At 48.6% G+C, this 17,553-nt stretch overlaps 6 protein-coding genes across 6 annotated transcripts; 2 read left to right on the top strand and 4 right to left on the bottom strand.

Annotated features, from left to right (window-relative positions):
* Window positions 1-614: 614 nt before the first annotated feature.
* On the bottom strand, window positions 615-2,084 carry FSUBG_1569 (MNT3-alpha-1 3-mannosyltransferase responsible for adding the terminal mannose; the record flags this gene model as incomplete). Its single annotated transcript, XM_036679249.1, has 1 exon — window positions 615-2,084. The coding sequence occupies one exon, from the start codon at window positions 2,082-2,084 to the stop codon at window positions 615-617; it is 1,470 nt and encodes a 489-aa protein (XP_036542830.1).
* Window positions 2,085-2,986: 902 nt separating this feature from the next.
* Window positions 2,987-4,083, top strand: FSUBG_1568 (uncharacterized protein; the record flags this gene model as incomplete). Its single annotated transcript, XM_036679248.1, has 3 exons — window positions 2,987-2,994; window positions 3,041-3,450; window positions 3,632-4,083. The coding sequence occupies 3 exons, from the start codon at window positions 2,987-2,989 to the stop codon at window positions 4,081-4,083; spliced, it is 870 nt and encodes a 289-aa protein (XP_036542829.1).
* A 316-nt stretch (window positions 4,084-4,399) lies between these two features.
* Window positions 4,400-6,404, bottom strand: FSUBG_1567 (uncharacterized protein; the record flags this gene model as incomplete). The annotated part of the gene is made up of 2 exons (XM_036679247.1): window positions 4,400-5,128; window positions 5,178-6,404. The coding sequence occupies 2 exons, from the start codon at window positions 6,402-6,404 to the stop codon at window positions 4,400-4,402; spliced, it is 1,956 nt and encodes a 651-aa protein (XP_036542828.1).
* Window positions 6,405-8,498: 2,094 nt separating this feature from the next.
* On the bottom strand, window positions 8,499-10,163 carry FSUBG_1566 (long-chain-fatty-acid ligase; the record flags this gene model as incomplete). The annotated part of the gene is made up of 1 exon (XM_036679246.1): window positions 8,499-10,163. The coding sequence occupies one exon, from the start codon at window positions 10,161-10,163 to the stop codon at window positions 8,499-8,501; it is 1,665 nt and encodes a 554-aa protein (XP_036542827.1).
* Window positions 10,164-11,252: 1,089 nt separating this feature from the next.
* On the bottom strand, window positions 11,253-14,208 carry FSUBG_1565 (uncharacterized protein; the record flags this gene model as incomplete). The annotated part of the gene is made up of 8 exons (XM_036679245.1): window positions 11,253-11,296; window positions 11,623-11,709; window positions 12,037-13,092; window positions 13,144-13,171; window positions 13,389-13,513; window positions 13,598-13,728; window positions 13,780-14,093; window positions 14,140-14,208. 8 exons carry the CDS (start codon window positions 14,206-14,208, stop codon window positions 11,253-11,255), a joined length of 1,854 nt encoding a protein of 617 aa, XP_036542826.1.
* An 862-nt stretch (window positions 14,209-15,070) lies between these two features.
* On the top strand, window positions 15,071-17,314 carry FSUBG_1564 (DUR3-urea permease; the record flags this gene model as incomplete). Its single annotated transcript, XM_036679244.1, has 5 exons — window positions 15,071-15,387; window positions 15,439-15,639; window positions 15,688-15,958; window positions 16,007-16,992; window positions 17,047-17,314. The coding sequence occupies 5 exons, from the start codon at window positions 15,071-15,073 to the stop codon at window positions 17,312-17,314; spliced, it is 2,043 nt and encodes a 680-aa protein (XP_036542825.1).
* Window positions 17,315-17,553: the final 239 nt, after the last annotated feature.

Below are 17,553 nucleotides of genomic sequence, written 5' to 3'. Positions count from 1 at the left end.
AGCCATAGCATGCGATCTGTATGCGGCAAGCCCCCGATAGCGAGACTTACAGGCCTGTAGCACTGCCTGTGTCGGATCCTTGTGTTGTAGTGGAGCGGTGTTTAACCCCTTTCGGAGTGTGCCGGCTCACCCACTGACCTTTTTGACCCCGCGGCGCTGCTTACACGGACCGGGCCCTGCTGAGGCACCTACTAAATTTAGAAGGCCAGGGTCATCAGCGACCTACCTACGTAAGGTACTGTCTGAGATAAGGGCTGATTGGAGTCGCAAGCATGCAAAGGGCCTGGCACTGTTACAGTGTCAGCGTTTGGCACAGTCTTCGGAGATGCTTCAAGTCGGCTTATCACGTGGATAGCCACTGCAATCAGCAGTGAAGTCATATTAACGTGATATTAAAAGCTCGTTGCTAGTACTGCGCCCATGCTCAGCGTCAATCTGAACTTCAGTCGTCTGTTGGAAGTACGAGGATCATAGTGCATATCGTCATAAGCTTCCAGCATCAAGGTACTGATGACTAAAGTTTTACCATATGGCAAAACTGAGCCCACCGAAGTTTAGTATAATTACTGATTCTCCATTGTCTCAATCAATAGAATGAAATGGCTGTGGTATCTCTATACTGTGCCTTTGAGGGCCCTATCTACCTCCTTCGCAATCTCAATGCTCTCTCGCAACACACGCTTCTCGTCGGCTGAAAGTTCCAGCACTTGAGTATCAGTCATACAGCTCATATCATCCTTTGTCCTTCCTTTATGCCATTTGCCATCCATCATCCAGTACTCCGGGACTTCATAACCATCTGGGTTCACACGCTTGTTCTTCAACAAACTTCCATTGTACCATAACAGCTTATCCTTCTCATCAGTATGAGCAATGACAAAGCTACAAACCTTTGTCACGTTTCCTCCTTTGCCTTCACCCCAGCCAATCATTGAGCCATAATGCGACTCAAACTCATAACTGGACCCGCCAAGCTCAAGGCCAAGCCACCAAGACTCCTTGTCCCCGTGACCTTGCCTATAAGTGACTTCTTCCCGAACGTCGTATGTGTTCTGCCATGCGACATGCAGAAGGCCAACAAGAGTGCTTACTCGTGCCTTGTTAAGAAATACTACACCTGAGTCGCACTCCTCAGCATAATCCTCTGTCCATACAAGTGATTTGTTCATCTCCGCTGAAGGCACCTTGATCTGGTCCTTCCACCATTCATGCCTTTCTTTGAACGCATGTTGCCAAAGCAATCTGTCGTGGAAGAGCAACGCTCCTTTGTCGATGTATGCTTTTTGCGCAAACAGCCTTTCCGGTTGTCGAATGAAAACCGCATCAGCATCTAGGAGGATGACCTCTTCAAACTGTGACCCAAGCAGTGCAAAAGCCTTGATGGCCCATCCTCCGTCGTTGAGCTTCAGTGTCGCATCATCAAAGACAGTGAAGATGTCAAGAAACTCAACATCAGATGCGCCATCAAGTTTTGTGATCCTATCGCGATCCCTTTTGGGCAAGTCATCTTCTCCGGCATAAACAATCTGTATAGGCAGACGACAGCCCAACACCTTGCGCAGGCTCACTATCAAATGGCCAGCGAAGCGGACTGATTGCTCTTCTCCACCGACAGGAATCACTATCCCTCTGGATCCTCTGTCAAAAGAGTGTCGGAGGTCAGAGAGTGGCGTCTTTGATCCGGGGTTCTGTGGTGGGTTCTGGAGGAAAGGAAATAGTTGTTGGGCTGTTATCTCCGTAACATCCTGGAGCTGCCGCCCAACCTTTGAAGTCGGGTCAAGTTTGTCAGACTTTGATAGCCAGTAACTCAACTCTCGTGATCGTTGGCCAACTTCCCAGAAGGTACTTTTATAAGGGGCCTGTACAGGATTTTCGGCATATTCCTTCGCCCTTTGCGATAAGTTCGTTAGCTCAGACTCGCTGATGGGTGGCGTCCAGCTGTAAGATAAGCTTGCCGAGCCCTTCCAGGTGATGAGAATCAGTAAAAGGGAAAGGCCGTCAAAGATACTCAATCGCACAAGAGCGCGAGGAGGGTCTCTGAACATTTGGCCGAGCCGTACTATGAATGCCGATGCCAGCGACATGTTCACAGATGGTCGATTCAGGCTCAAGGTCGTGTGACGTGATGAAGAATTGAGGCTGAGAAACGGGAGAGCACAGTGAGCGGTACTCCGTAGCCTAATTAAGCCTCCGTGCGGGTCAGGATGACACCCCTGGATTCGTGTTGTCAGAGATTTCTGCCTTGGTCCAACCACCGATGAATGTCACATTACCTGCAACCAACAGCATAATGACCAGTAATTGACAAACCAACCATGGATCAGGCTGTGCCGCCCCCATTGGCGCAAAGTCTTGGCTCAGGAAGTTGGCAAATTTCAGATCTTCCTCAGCTCAATCTTTCCCAAGTAAAACTTCTGTATTCTCTGTGATACTTGATACAGATATTATCCATCTCATCTTGAATTGAATGTCATGAATGATAAGATGCTGCCAAGGTGCGTGAGTTCAGCTATGTGGAGAAATTGCAAAAGCTTGACATAATTCCTGCGTCGACATGCAGGGGTCCTAAGTTTCTTCAGTGGCCTGACTCGCTAATCATTAACTCTCTCCAGTCGCTCAGCCAGACCAGGTTGTCCGTTAGTTAATGAATTGACTGTTGGTACGGAGTAGTAGCTAAAGGACTCTAATTTTAATCCCCCAGTTATCAGGGTACTTCTCTCTGCCTTCACTGTTTAGCGACGGGTCGGTACTAACTCTCTGTGCAGAATGGAATGGAATTGTTGACAACTCAATATCTCTGGCAGGCGCGTTAGAGTTGGGTTTGAATGGCTTCACGTCGGTTCTCTAACGTCTACAAACCAGACATTAGAGTGTCTCTCCGCGAGTATATAAGCATCTACTCCAAACCGCGCCTGCAAGACACATGACTGAAGACTCTAGACCTGTAACAGGTCCTTATCGATACTATCCAATTGAAGTGTTCAAAATGTCCCAGTAAATGCAGCCAAGCAAGCAGGGTGTTAGAAACTGGCGGTTACAGAAGTTTCCGGCCCCTGGCTTTGATACTGTCTGTTGGTAAAAGCCCAAGACCTCCCGAGTCCCCTCCCCCTTATCGTAATGCTACTCCCGCCATCTACAGTCTTCTCGGCCTTCGTTCGTCTAAAGATCATTCTACATATCCAGATATGCAGTTCAGTTTTGTTCTGGGCGTTTTCTATGTGCTTTTGCAGCCAGCAATGGCTCAAGAGGGTGTGTGCTGGGGTGTCGATGGCAAGCAGTGGACCAACAACAAACAGTGCCCAGGTTCCTCGGCGTGTTGCGGTGAGGGGGCAACTTGCATGCCAAATCGACTCTGCAAGAACAAAGGACAAGGAGAGAATGAGTTCGTGAGAGGTCCATGTGCCGTTGCACCATACGATAAGAAGAAATGCGCTGCCATTTGTCTTTACGGTTCGTTCTCAGCCCCTTTTCTGTTCCATTTATGAGTCTTCAGCCTGGCTAATGATCGTTTGTAGAGGAGAGGAACAACCGATTCCCGCGTGTAAAGCGATGCGAAGATGGCAGCTACTGCTGTTGGGAAGACGATCCTGGATGTTGCGCCGGTAAACGAGGTGTCTTCCTTGATTCAAAGGCAACATTGAGGATGACGCGGCTTCTTCAATTGTGTCTTTGATCGAGACCACCTCTTCAACTGAGACAACACCAACTACGATCATTGCTACCTCCACAACGACCTCCTCCGACCCGAGCCCTACGTCAGGCGATACGGAAGAAACGAATGCTGGGACGATCGACAATAGTCAGGCCATGAAGATCGGACTTGGTGTTGGTGTCCCGGCCGCTGCCATAATCGCAGGCCTATCTGTCTGGCTCTTCCTTCGCAATAGGACAGTCAAGCGTCAAGACCAGAGCACCGCTACCTCGCATCCCCCGATAAACCATTACCCACAACCGGGGGTGCCAGACCTTTCCCAGGCGCACTTATACCAGCAACAATATCCTCAGGCATATGGGCACTATCCTGAAGTTGGCGACCAAAGAAGAACAAAGTCCCCTGTAACCATACAAGAGCTCCAAGGCTGATATCGGTGACTTGCTTGTGTCATGTTTAGTAAATATTACGATAGTTACCCAAGCCTTCGGCGGTTTAAGAAATAGTTCCGCAAGTATCAAGCGATGTTGGAGACTTTTTATGTTCCGTTTTGTAAGATCGCAGGGGTTCACGCCGTCCACAGAAAATTGACGCACCGATGGGAGATAAGAAACGACAAATGGAAAACTTTTACGCCTAAGGGCTCAGTCTAACTCACAACCCGAACCCAGTTTTCACTCCTTGTGCGCCGCCTTTCTCAGTACCATCCTCCAAATCACCTTGTTCTGCAGCTAATTCCAAGCCCGCTCAAAACCAATTGTTCCAAAGAGAGGACCCATTATGTTTCAAAATGTTGTCCATGTTCTCTTTCAGTTCGCAGGTCTGAGTCTTGATATCCCGGGCCTTTTTCGCCTCATCAAGTTCCTCTTGTTTCTGGGCAACATCCTTTTCAGCTTGCTTCAGCTTTTCGACGATCTCCTCATAATGTTCGTGGATGATCTTTCTGCCTACCTCAGACCCGTTGGCGAAGCTCTGATCCATCAGCGTTTTGCTGTATCGACTCAGTTGGGCAGAGAGGTCTTCTTGGCTATCACCTCGGTCCAAGGGCTCGAGGTTCAAATGGCGAGTGGGCTCCGATTTAATCTCAACAGCAGCATCGAGGCGAGTGAGTGCTTCAGCCAAAGTATCCTGCTCGATTCGAAGCCGGCTCAGCGTGGCCTGAGCATTTGTTAGTGCATCGCCGGCGCGGTCTACGGCAATAGCCGCAAGATGTCTATCTGATTCGAGGGACTCAGCCGTCCGTTTTCGAACCGATTCCACTAGCATTCCTTGTTCCTGCTTTTGGAACATCTTCTTGACTTCCTGTAGGGGATAATCGCCTTCGTAAGAATTAGACTCCTTGATCTTTCGGATGAAGAATCTGCGCTCAGCATACGGGTTGAGCGATTGGGGGCAGTGTCTGTTTGTCAGGGCGTGTCGCAGACAGGAGAGGACGTGAATTCCACAGCTGATTTTATCCCGCTGTGGAGTGCAGGGCTATAGATAGAGGTCAGCATTAGTCTTCATGGCCGGAGGATCAACTGACGGCGACATTGTTGAACCGCAGCTCAAACTTGTGTCCGGCGGTCTCATTCCATTTCTGGAAGCCGTCGCAAACGGAATTGAAACGCTCTTCGCTAGGGGTTGAGTCGTGGTGATTGAGTATCATGGATTTCTCATCATGATCAATGTCGACAATAGCCAAGGTCCAGTGCTTAGGCTTGAGGTGATGGATAGGGAAGCAAAGGATGGTATACCCGTCGAGCTTGACGTTGTAGCAAGCAGTTGTGCCGTCAACTTTGAACCAGAGAGGGTCGAGGACCTTGACCTTTCCCTGTTCCAATGGTAGCCAGGAAACGAGAGCTTTTGTAAGGAATTGAAGCGTTCCATCCATGAGTTTCATATTGCTGGTGAGCTGCTTATAAATGGTGGTGGCTTGGTTAACCACCTCCTCTTCTCCCTTAGAAGTTTCGGCACGCTTCGAATATCGCTGTGGGGTTGTTGTAATGGATTCTTTCTCTCTTTTGCGCTTAGATGAAGTGGCAGCTTGTGTTTGGGTGAAATGACGAGAAGTGTTCATTTGTGTGGGCAGAGGTAGAGAGCCGGCATTCGAAACAGCAGGTTTCTGGTCTTGGGGACCCTGGTAAGTGTAAACGGAGATCGGAATGGTCTTCTTGTCGCTGTTGCCCACGACCTTGACTGGCGATTTGGCTGGTGATTTGACTGGTGATTTGACTGGCGACTTGACTGGCGATCCGGGGCAGCCTCCCAAGATGACGCTTGGGCTTCGTGTGACCATGAGGACGGACTCAATATCCCCATCATCGCTGCTGTCGCTTTCAATGTCGTCACTTCCGCCGTACATACAGGCACCAGGCTCAGTCTCTCGGGACTCCACAATGATTACCTCTGATGGGCCGCCAGCCTCTTGAGCACTTTGAGAATGTACGATCGCTTTGAGACTACTGAGAGCAGCTTTCGCGACCTCGCTAGTCAGTCGGAGAGAATCTCTAGGATGCTGGCGAACACCGATCCAAAGGACATTGTAGGGTGGCACCTGACTCCACAGGGATGTCAGCGCGATGCCGTTTTCTTGGGCCAACTTGGTGATCTTGATCAGGGAGTCGAGTGCACCAGCACTGAGTTCGTTCTGCTTGGGGGGGTTTTGATGCGCGCTGCGGACGTCGTCGAGGAGCCAAGACTTGCCGCCCCATTGTTGGTCAAGCCATCTCTCTTGGTCGACTCTGGAGAGCTTGCTAGGTGAACCGGGCATCGTGAAATTACCTGCGCTCATGATGTTAATGTTGGGACGAAGTCAATAATTATGATGGATTGTGGTAGAAGTGAGAGGAGGATTTGTTAAAGGGGGCCAAATCGTTTGCCGAATTTGTGATGGAGCGAGGGTCAAGAGAGCGTGATGAGCAGAGAAGTGAGCAGGAAAATAAAGGGGTGAGTGGAGCAGTATCCTAAGTTTAGGTAAAGCTGAATCCAGAAAGGGGAAATTGAGGCTGCATTTGAAAAAGTGAGAAGAGGTTAGGGCAAAGAGAGAGGAGATGAGCCTAAACTTGTGATAACTTTAGGGTTGATGTACCTCGAGAATTGGAGAAGACAAGAAAAAGTATTGACGGGCTTTGAATGAGCAAAGGGCTTGAGAAATACTCTCTGCGTACAGGATTCCCGTGCCTTCGAAGTCCGATCGATTGCTTCGGTCGCGTCCAAGGTAATGTGCAGGCAGTGATGTAGTGTTGAAGTAAGCGGTTGGGCATTCAGGGAGCGTGGTAGATACCAAGATTCACTGAGGGGGATGATTCCAAGTTCTGCACTGTGAATATCTGTGAAGTTGAAGGTCAAAGAGGGGGTCGAGGGGCAAGAAGTGACGTTGACAGGTCTTATGCGTGAGGCGATTATGCGACTGGATCGACTGACGTGCTGATCTGGACTAGAAGGATGAAGAGTGAGGTAGGCCGAATTGAACCTAGGTATCATATCAGTAAGAATTCAACATTTGTTGTGGACGAGAGAGCGACAGCAATAAACCTGATGTTCGAAGCCTGACGGTTGAAGGCTCAAGAGTAGAGGTAAAAGTGAAGCTTGATGGTTGAGAGAGGAAGCAAGGGGCAGCTCTCAGTGAATCACACAATGCTGTTGAAGAAGTAGTGACATTGAGTCACTATGCAAGGTCTTGTCCTTGTGGTCGACCATGTGAGAGGCTGCCTGGGCTGTTGCATCAACAAATCTCGGACGTCCTAGTACTGTCCTTTGGAACCTCTCGTGATATCCGTTCACCCACGATTTCCACTCGGAAACCGCCAGTAAAAGTGATACTTGGAGACAACATCTTTAAGCGATTGTGTCCACTTCGTTTGGCCATGGGCGGGACCCCGACTTCGAGCTGAACACCCCTTCATAGTCTATAGCGCTGAAGACATAACAAGAGGGCTCCGTTGTCGCCGCATTCGACGTCTTGACTCATTCTTCCATTTCGTATCGACACCATATGGTGGTCAGTTCGCGAGTCATTCGGATCATCCCGGTGATTGTCTCATACGAATCCGCTTCTGAGACGCGAGATTGAGAAGGAGATTCGCGATCCGAGGTCCCGTCGCGTTTGTTTGAAACGCGGACCCGGCGATGACGGATCATGCGCAGCCATTATGAAATCTCTGCTGATTCTTGTAACATTTCTATCTTCGCTTGAAGATGAAGAGAGTAATATGTTGCGACCGATCGGGGACGTTGTCTGCTCTGTAGAGGCGAAGTGGCAGAATGACGACTTTCGTCAGGTCAACAGTGGATAAGTCTCCGGGCATGGCACGGACCACCATTGCTGCAGGGTAGCTGGACTCGCGGCCAGAAGAAAAGATTGATAGTAAACAAGGTAATCGTCCCCAATATCGGTAAGAATATTTAATAAAAACTAATAGGTAGGATTTTTTTGTTGTATTTTGAGATTTTAGCAATACTAAGTGAAGTGGAGTGCAAATTGGAGACATTGAAGGATAATGTACGAAGCCGCCGACCACATTTGAAGACGATATTGGACATGCATTTCCTGAGTGGTCATTACTTTTTCGCAATTCTTGATGAGAAGGGCACTCAACACAGATATCAGTTAAGTATTATCGATAGTAGTCACTAAACTTATCATCTTTATCATTTTTATGATCTTAATGAGCCTTTATGCTTCATGGCGTTCGCTTTGTCCTTGTAAATCGCTGAACTCAACCCAGCAGCCATTCGGTACGCGAACTTGACCCTGAACGAGACGAGACATTGATTGGCTGACGAAGACGCGTCCTGACACTCCTCAACTTCCAACATCCAACATGAGACGAAGTTGCAAGGGACGGGGAGATTCAAGCTGTAGCTACACTGCATCGCTGTCGCTTTTGTCACTATCATTATGCGCACGATTGCGCAATTGACCCAGTTGCTCCCTCAAAACCTTCACAGCCTCCCCCTCAAGCAAAACACCATTTTCAAGCGATCGCCCTTGATGAATCATGTTTCTTTGTGTTGGCCAGAAGAACGATGTGCCCAGATACGCTAGACTATCGTCTGCGATGATCGCGTTATAGTGCGGTCGCGGTTCCCACCAGCTGACATCTTCCACCGACAGCCGCTTGCCATAGCGTCGCGTCGCTTGCGCAAGAATTCTCGATGAGACCGCGTCTATTTCACGGACCTGTATCGCTACCGTCACGCCGTTGGCTGCCCGTCTCACCAAGAGTTTCGCGATTTTCGGGTCAACGAGTTCTGAGACACTGACGACAAGATCGCGACGAGCACCGCGAAGTAATGTATGTTGCGCGCGACTGATATAGGTCAAGCTCGCGATGGGATCGTTGATTATGACGCCCAGACTGGCGAGTTGTGAGCCCAGATGCGCGCGACGCTCATTGCTTACGCCACCGAGGATGGCTTCTTGCATGTAGATCTGAAAGGCTTTGGCTGCCGTGGGCGGAAGCTCGATGGAAAAGTCGGCCTTATCAATTAGTTTGGTATCGACAATGGCACCAGTGCTGAAGAGCGTCCTGTCGTCGATGACTATTGCTTTAGCGTGCACGACTTGACGCGTTGGACCATCAACGCCAGTAAACATGTCAATGTGAATTCCATTGCGCGTAAGCAGCTTAACATACTCCCTGCACGCTGGCGTATCCTGATAAATCGTGGGTCCCAATTTCGATATCACGACAGACATGATTGCATCGGAATTGTGCTTTCGAAAGTCAACCAACGCGTCGACTACAATCTTGGCATCGCCTTGATCGCACATTGAGAGATTCAATATTGTCAATCGCCGTTGCTGAGGGGCCTTTGAACAAGGGACTGTGCACTCTCGTATGAACTTCTCGAAGACGACAAGATGGTCCAAACCGTTGGTGAGAAGTGGTACTGGACCTCGTTGTAGCGTACCAAACATGGCATCGCGATCGCTTGTGGTCAATCTCATCGCTTTGATGGCCTTGACACTGGTAGCCCGACATCGAAGCTTATCCTCGCAGTAAAGAAAAGCGTCGATGTCGAAGCAACCCCCAAAGTCGGGACAATTGACCCTTACATATGACGGCGCGATCTCATGGGGCTCAATAGCGAATTTGATGAGACACAATCCGTCTAGAGTGTGCTTGGCTACCAGTTGGCCATCTTTCTTCACCTCGATCTGGAACAGACCGTAAAGCTCACGGCCTCGTAACCGAGCTTCGAAAGTTGCCCCAGGAAGTAATGGGTTGTGAATTCTCTGCCGAGATGCGATTGGGATCATACGTACAATGCCATGCTTAATCGGGCCTAATGTATGTTTTCCTCGAGCCTGGAAAGATTGCCCGAAGATTGTCTGGTTCTTCAATGACTTTCCGAATCCGGCCTTTTTCGGCCCATCGCTTGAGATGAAGGACACGCCTGGGTGGTTTGGTAAAGTCAAGGGGATCGGGAATGGCCTCAAGATAATCGACTTGCCATGGCTCGCCGTCCAAGATGGCGGCACGTCCAGCAAAACACTCGATGCGAATGTCCAGGTGTAACGCATATTGATCTCGTAGGATGAGCTGTTGGTGAGAGTTCACACCAACCAGGTCATATATATGACCGTTATGCTCAATGGGTGTCGGTGCTCTGGCTCGCTCGCTACGAGACCTTGCATATACTGGTGACAATGGATCTAGGGAGCCAGGCTGCCATTTAGAAAGAGGATTATCATAACAAAAGTGCCTATCATTATTTGGTAGGATTGGCTTGATGACGTTGTTGTATCTCATAGTAGCTGGTGTTATTTGCAGTTGAGACTTGTGGCTGAGAGCTTAACTCAGCAGACAGAACTTAGTGATGTAAAGAGACTCGAAGTGGTGTCCAAGCTCAATCCAAGATGAGCAATGAGTTAAGTAAAGTGTTTGCTCGCGTGAGCATCAATCGACTTTCGACCTTTGACTCTCGACGACGCCCAAAGTGCGGCCCGAGATCAACATCGGGAGCTAGAAACTGGGCTAGCTGGGCTACACAGAAGATCGTATATGTCATTGTCTTCGCTTCTCGTCCCTCGTTGGTCAGACGAATCCCGAAGAGGCTTGAGCTGAACGAGCTGGACCATTGGAAAACCCTCTTTGGTGTTTCCATCAATTCGCTCTGCGTTAGCGGGTCTGAGCAATATTGACGTAAGAATTTTCGATATTGGACGGCATTCAAGACAAGATCTGCGGTACTCCACAAGATGGCGCTTGGAGCTACCGCCTCGAGCTGGGAAGTGCCGTGTCCCAGTGTCGATCACTTAACGCCAATTGCGGAGGACGACATATATTTGGGGCATAAGACGGCAGGATCGGAGGGGTTCAGCCAGCCTCTTTGCTTGCAGATCACAAGGGAGATGAGGTGGGTAAGACATGTATGCAATGTATTGGGAAGAGGTATCACAACTGCCTCATAGTACGAGGCCATCTCTTCAAGATCCTCTGTCAGTGCTACAGGTTTCTCCAGAGCAGGGCTGAAGAAGCAATGAGAGTATTCCAGCACCCAACGCGCGGCTAAGATTGTGAGGCGATTTAAGAAACTGGTTTGCTCTGAAGCCAAGACTCTGGCAACCGATTACTCACAGTTACCGTCCAGCAATTCTAGCAAGGTGTCTCTATTGGGCCAGTCGGTGACTGTAATCCATTCCCGAAATGAGAGCTGTTCTGTGAAGTTCGTGTCCCAGTCGATTGGGGATTTTCCTCTCAGAGCCGAACATCCTGAAATAACCTTTCGTAGATCTTGATTGATTGAATTGTTCGCTGGAATCCATGGAATGACATGGCGAGTCTTCCAATCTCGAAAACAAACCGTGAAGATGGTATGGGTTAAGAAAAATTGACAGGGAGACAAGGCAAATAGGTCAGGCACAACCGGGCTATCGTTTCTCCAATGCTTGTGTGGAATTAAGGGTATTGTGGGATCCATTGTAAAGACTCTCTTGTCGAAGAACATTTCCCAATGCTGCGACAGAAGAATGGACTGACCAACAAAGGCTCTCTTGGCTGAGTTGTTCAGAGCAGTTGCATCATTCATGATTATCCACTCCAAGTAATCAATATGGCCAGGAGACACTGCAAGACACATATTGTTATAGAGTAGTCTCCATTTGTTGTTGCCGATAGCTGGCGCTCCACGAGTCCTGAGGTACATATCTGTACCCCCGAGAAAGTTGGAAAAAGACGAGTCCCACTTTGCTTGACTATCATCTAGCCACCCATCATTAGTCCAAGAACCAACATACTCCAGGAAAGAATAGGGTGCCTTGTCAAGTCTGTTTTTGAGCCGCATGAGTGCTATTGACTTGCAGGTAGACGTTTTACTCCACCCTGTTTCCGCTTTCCCCAAAAGCCGCAAGGTAGCAAAGCAAAGATGAGAGACAATATTAATAGTGTTCGTACCATGGAGCGCATCTTCCATTTGGCGAGCAAGTTCCGAGTGTTCCGTATCATTTCGGAAAATGTCGGGAACCGATCGGTGAACAAACTCAAGGACCTCCCGACCGTCGTATCGTGAGCTCTTATGGCCTTCTATCAGACCGCCACAAGCACCGCGAAGCTGCGCCTGGAGTATTTCCTCGTCTGGGACGGTCTCAAGAATGAGCCTGTCCCGTGACGAGAAATCTTGGTCTTCATCATATTTATCTAGGAGGGTAATGGTGAGTAATGGTAGCTCTAGTCTATTCGATTTGGCAGTTTGAAGAGCATTGATAATCCGGAGAGTCTTCTTCGCATCACCTGGCTCAAGTTGCTGAAGGATGTGATGGAAAAGTGATTCGAGGCCTCTAGGCAAAGTGTTAAGGTGTTGCCTCAACATGTCGCTAGTGGCCTTATGTGTCATTTTGTTCCGTATTGTTTTGGCAACAAGATAGGTCCAGAGAAAGATCCCTGAGGACCTTTCCGGGATTTCAGTAGCGAGATGGAGTTTGAGGTTTTCATCCCTGAGGCTGCTCAGACGGCTGCGGACATAATTTTGCGTGTCGGATCTGGTCAAGTCCTGGAGCCGAAAATTGGGGTCATTGTCATACTCATCCATGAACACGCCTTCTTCTCTACTTGAGAGACAGAGCTTTAGGTTTCCATTGGCATGAATCGTCCATTGTCGAAGGATATTGACTAAATCAATATAGTCCATTCCATCTTGAATGCCAGGCTCAAACTCATCGAGGCCATCAATGAAGATACAGAATATGTGCTGCTGGTATAGTTTCTCGTTCTTAAAAAGTCTTTCCAGAGCACCTTTCACAACAGACGATGGGATTTGTTGACGGTTCTCAAACTTCCAGGAAGCATGTTTTGCTTGACTCCTCCACTGGCCAGGGAAGGCTTCAAATATGAGATCAGGCCGCTCTCGTAACATGTCGTGGAGTATTGAGCGACAAAGTCCGTCTAATGACTTCTGTGCCTTTGAGCCATTCCGCCAAAAGAAGAATGAAGTGAATGCAAGCTTCTTTGCACCTTTTAAATAAGTCAGCTGAATGTGTTTTGCATAATATGATAATCATTTACCAACCCATTTAGTTAGTTTGTCTTCTGTCTTGTGATGAGAACATATAAACTTCATTAGTGTTGATTTTCCAGACCCCAACTTTCCAGAGATATGGAAGATTGGCGCTAATGAGTCTTGCGATAGAAGCCACCCTGTGAATATTTCCTTTGACTTTAATTGTATCTGTGGAACGCTCTGGCGTTAGCTTAGCTTACAGATGTGATATTGCTACTAGTACCTCGAGCGCCTTTTTTCGTTCTCTCACATCCCAAGACAAGTCATCACTTTCCTCAATAACCTCAGTCGGCTTATATATCCATTTGAACGTATCTTCATGAGCAGTGTGAACTGCGTCGAATCTCTGACGCATCTCGTCGAACTTCAGGCTTTCTAGAATGTGATCTTAATATATTGCTCGACGGGCCTCCTCGTCGACCATCAGTAGCTGCTGAAAGTGACTGCTAGCCCGTGTACTGGGGATCGAATCATGCGTGGAGAGTTGCGATTGGCGCAGATGCTCTATGGCGTGGGTTAAACTCTTCAATATAGCTTCATTGCCTTTAGTAAGTGAGATTAGTTCACTGAAGCCATCAACTGCCTCAGCTCTAGGAGTAAATCAGTTACAGTATCTCTCATGACTAGAGAATTAGCCTTACCTTGAGAATTCAACTAGTGCGAGAATAAGCTGATGACGATAGTCTTTCAGTTGGCTCTCCAGGCCTTCGATGCCTTTAGCCTTGGCATTTGCCTTGAGGGCATGTCGTACCGATTTGAAGGGGTTAGACGAGATTTGCTTTGGTTTGACTTCGTTCAGAGTTTTGATTAATTTCGCTGAAGTCGCTTTGCACCTTTTGGCAAGATCCGAAAGTGACTCTTGTTCGGGAGTCAAACGGCCGTTGCCTGCCACTTCAAGCCTCAGAGCTGCTTTTGCTGACTTCGATGATGACGCATTCGCGGTGTTTGTTTTCGTCTAGGACACCATCAAGAGATTTGTGTATGCTGTGTGCTATTTTTACGAGCTTTAGACCTGCTTCAACAAAGGTCAGGATCCCAGACGCCAACCCGATTGCTGAGACAGGATCCATGGTGGCAGAAATGTGTATTCAGAGGAAAGTTCTAGGACCTGACAATAGACGGATCGGCGACTTCGCAAAGATAAAGCTCTGCGCATTTTGTCATCCCAAGCACAGCCTTAGAGTCAGCCTGGAATGATCGGGAGGGGAAATTGTAAAATCATGGTCTTGTTGGTGGCCTCACATCACAGCCTGATTATGCAAAACCATCCAATAGCCTGTGCTCCTGCATTGTGGCCTCAGGTACTAATATTCCTAATTGTCACTCCGTCCTCTGGTTTGCCAATTTTCGGCACAATATTCTGGCTTGTTTTAACACAGGGAATGGCTGTCTTCACCACCCGACGAGGGCACATTTACCAATCTGAAACGCAATTATCGATCTGCGGCATCGCAATAAGCCAATTGTTCAATCATACAGGGGAAAACATTATTCCGGGCTTTCTCATATGATTGTTTAATGGCGTGATCGCGATTGGCCCTATCGCCATCACTTGAAGCTCTCACGCCATACCCCATGCACATGGGAACAGAGCTCTTATCACCTATCACAAGCCCAAAATTTCCAAAGCATACTGAGATTATAATCTAGATAGGAAAAAGAGATTAGATCCCGGAATTTGGAAGATATCCGGTCTAGTGGAACTCGTTTGACTAATAAGATCCCCCGCTGACCTCCACGATTCATTAGATGGATGTCCGGCAGTTATCTAGCGATTGATAGACCATTGCATCATCAAAGCTATACAAACGACATGGATTCGTGCCTGCCGATCGCCAGACATAAAGCTATCCCACGGACCCCCAAGCTCAAAATGCCGAGACATCAACCCGAGCTGCCGGATCTTTCACAGCCCCAAGACTCTTTGCCAAAATGTCGCTTCACGTTCGAGCAGACGCAAGCGAGAATGGCATTGAGCCTCCGCTTTCTCAAGCCGTCGGCTATGTCGTCGTTATCGCGATTGGATTCCTTATCGCGTTTATCATGATGTTTTTGACGCATATCTTGAAGAAGACTGTTGGTGAAGATAACAGGACGACAGAGATGTTCATGACAGCCAATCGAAGTGTTGGCACCGGTTTGACTTCGTCTGCTGTTATTTCATCGTGGCTTTGGAGTACTGCTATGCTTGGAAGTACTCTTGTTGGATACAACTTTGGTGTTGCTGGGCCGTTCTGGTTTGCAGCTGGGTATGTACCCTTCCCCCGCGATCATTCTCGGAAGTTGCTGACCTGTATTAGATGCTCGCCCATGATCGTCTTCTTCGCTCTACTTGGCATCTCTTGTAAACTCAGAGTACCCGAAGCGCATACACTGCTCGAGATTGTCCGTATACGATATGGAACTTCGGGTCATATTGTTTGGATTGGTCTTTGCCTCATCAACAACATCATCGCTATCGCAAACATGTTGTTGGGTGCAAGTGCTGCTATATCCGCGCTGTAAGTTACTTCTCCTGGAGCTACGTGATAACGCACTAAAAAGATCAGATCCGGCATTCATATCATCGCCGCTACCTTCTTGTTACCCGTTGGCGTGGTGCTATATACCTTCGTCGGCGGCATCAAAGCGACCTTCCTGACTGATTACTTCCATACCTTTGTCATTACGATCATCATATGTTTCTTCACCATCAAGGCATTCCTTGTCCCCGAGATTGGATCACCTGGCGGTCTCTATGATCTGATCGTTCAGGTTGGAAAAGACCATCCCGTTGCTGGTAACCATGATGGATCTTTCTTGACAATGACTAGCAAAGACGTGAGTTAGCTGCTTGACTATCACCAAGTCCTTGCTGACAATATGCAGGCTATATACTTTGGTATCATCCACGTTCTGGCCAACTTTGGTTTGGTCATCATGGACACTGGCTTCTTCGCCAAAGCCTTCAGTGCTGCACCTCAGGCTGTTGTCCCAGGGTACATCATTGGCGGCATCGCCTATTTTGCCATCCCCTGGTGTCTCGGCACCTTGATGAGTTTTTCTGCTCTCGCCCTTGAGGATACCCCACGATTCCCTACATACCCTCGTCGCATGTCTTCAGTGGAGATCTCGAACGGTCTCGTGCTGCCCTATGCCGCGATCGCAATCGCCGGCAAAGGCGGTGCTGCTGCCGTTTTGTTGATCACCTTCATGGCGGTCACTTCAACCATCAGTGCCCAAGTCATCTCCGTGTCATCTATCATCAGCTTCGACATCTATCGCCAGTACTTCAACCGTGGTGCAACTGATCGTGACGCCATTCGGTGGAGCCATATCGGCGTCGTCTTCTTCGGCCTGTTCTCTGCTGCCTTCTCGACTGCTCTATACTACGGCAAAGTAGATCTCGGATGGACTCTCTACATGCTGGGTGTTTTGACATGCCCTGGCATCTTCCCAACCGTCTTCACGATCTTGTGGAGAAAACAGTCAAAGATTGCTGCTATCGTCTCACCTCTGCTAGGCATGGCGACTGGCATCGCTGTTTGGCTTGGCTCAGCGTCGTCACTGTACGGTGAAGTCACAGTTGCATCCACTGGAAAGTCTCTCCCATGCGTTTACGGAACTGTCGCTTCGGCTTTGAGCCCAGCTCTTTACTCAGTCGTGATCTCGCTCATCAAGCCTGCCAACTACCAATGGGCTGATTTCAGAAACGAGCGTCTTGCGTTCGACCAGGTTGGTTCAACGAAGGAAGAGGTGAGAACGCACGAAGAAAAGGTGACGAGCTACACCGCCGATAAGGCCAAGCTCAAGCATTGGGGGACTCTTGCGGCGATTTGGTCTGCGGTTACATTCTTGGGGCATTGGGTTCTTTGGTAAGATACCCCTTATCTCTCTATAATAACGTTGACTAACATACAAAACCCTAGGCCACTTCCGATGTACGCAGCCAAGTACGTCTTCGGAAAGACATTCTTCGTCGCTTGGATTGTAATTGCCATCATTTGGGTATGGGGGACCATGTTCGTCGCAGGCTTCTACCCCATCATTGATGGTTGGCCTCAATTGAAGACAGTTTATCGGGGCTTGAGGGGCCATGGCCCAGTTGAAGGTGAACCCGAAGAAGTCCAGAATGCCCAAAGTGATTCCTCCATTACGGAGAGGGATGAGAAGGGGAACCAAGGGGTCCTGGCATGAGGGAAGTCTGACAGCGGACTATATACAAGAGTTATACATACTTTAGGTAATAGCCATATTGAGACTCGCTATAAAACATAATTCTACCTTTACTTTACCTGTAACTGAGATAGGAAAGCATTCGCGATAGAATTCATTGACAGCCCCGATCGGGCCTTGCTTCCCCGCTTGACCCCGCCAGAGCCGACAGAGGCCGCGCCCGATAGCGGCATTAATGAGACCTCTACCTAACTCCAACT

This window comes from Fusarium subglutinans (genome assembly GCF_013396075.1).
Source record: "Fusarium subglutinans strain NRRL 66333 chromosome Unknown NRRL66333_c0000009, whole genome shotgun sequence".
In the NCBI taxonomy this organism is placed as follows: Eukaryota; Fungi; Ascomycota; class Sordariomycetes; order Hypocreales; family Nectriaceae; genus Fusarium; species Fusarium subglutinans.
The sequence above is the reverse complement of the archived record's forward strand: the minus strand, read 5'-3'. Positions and strand labels throughout refer to the sequence as shown.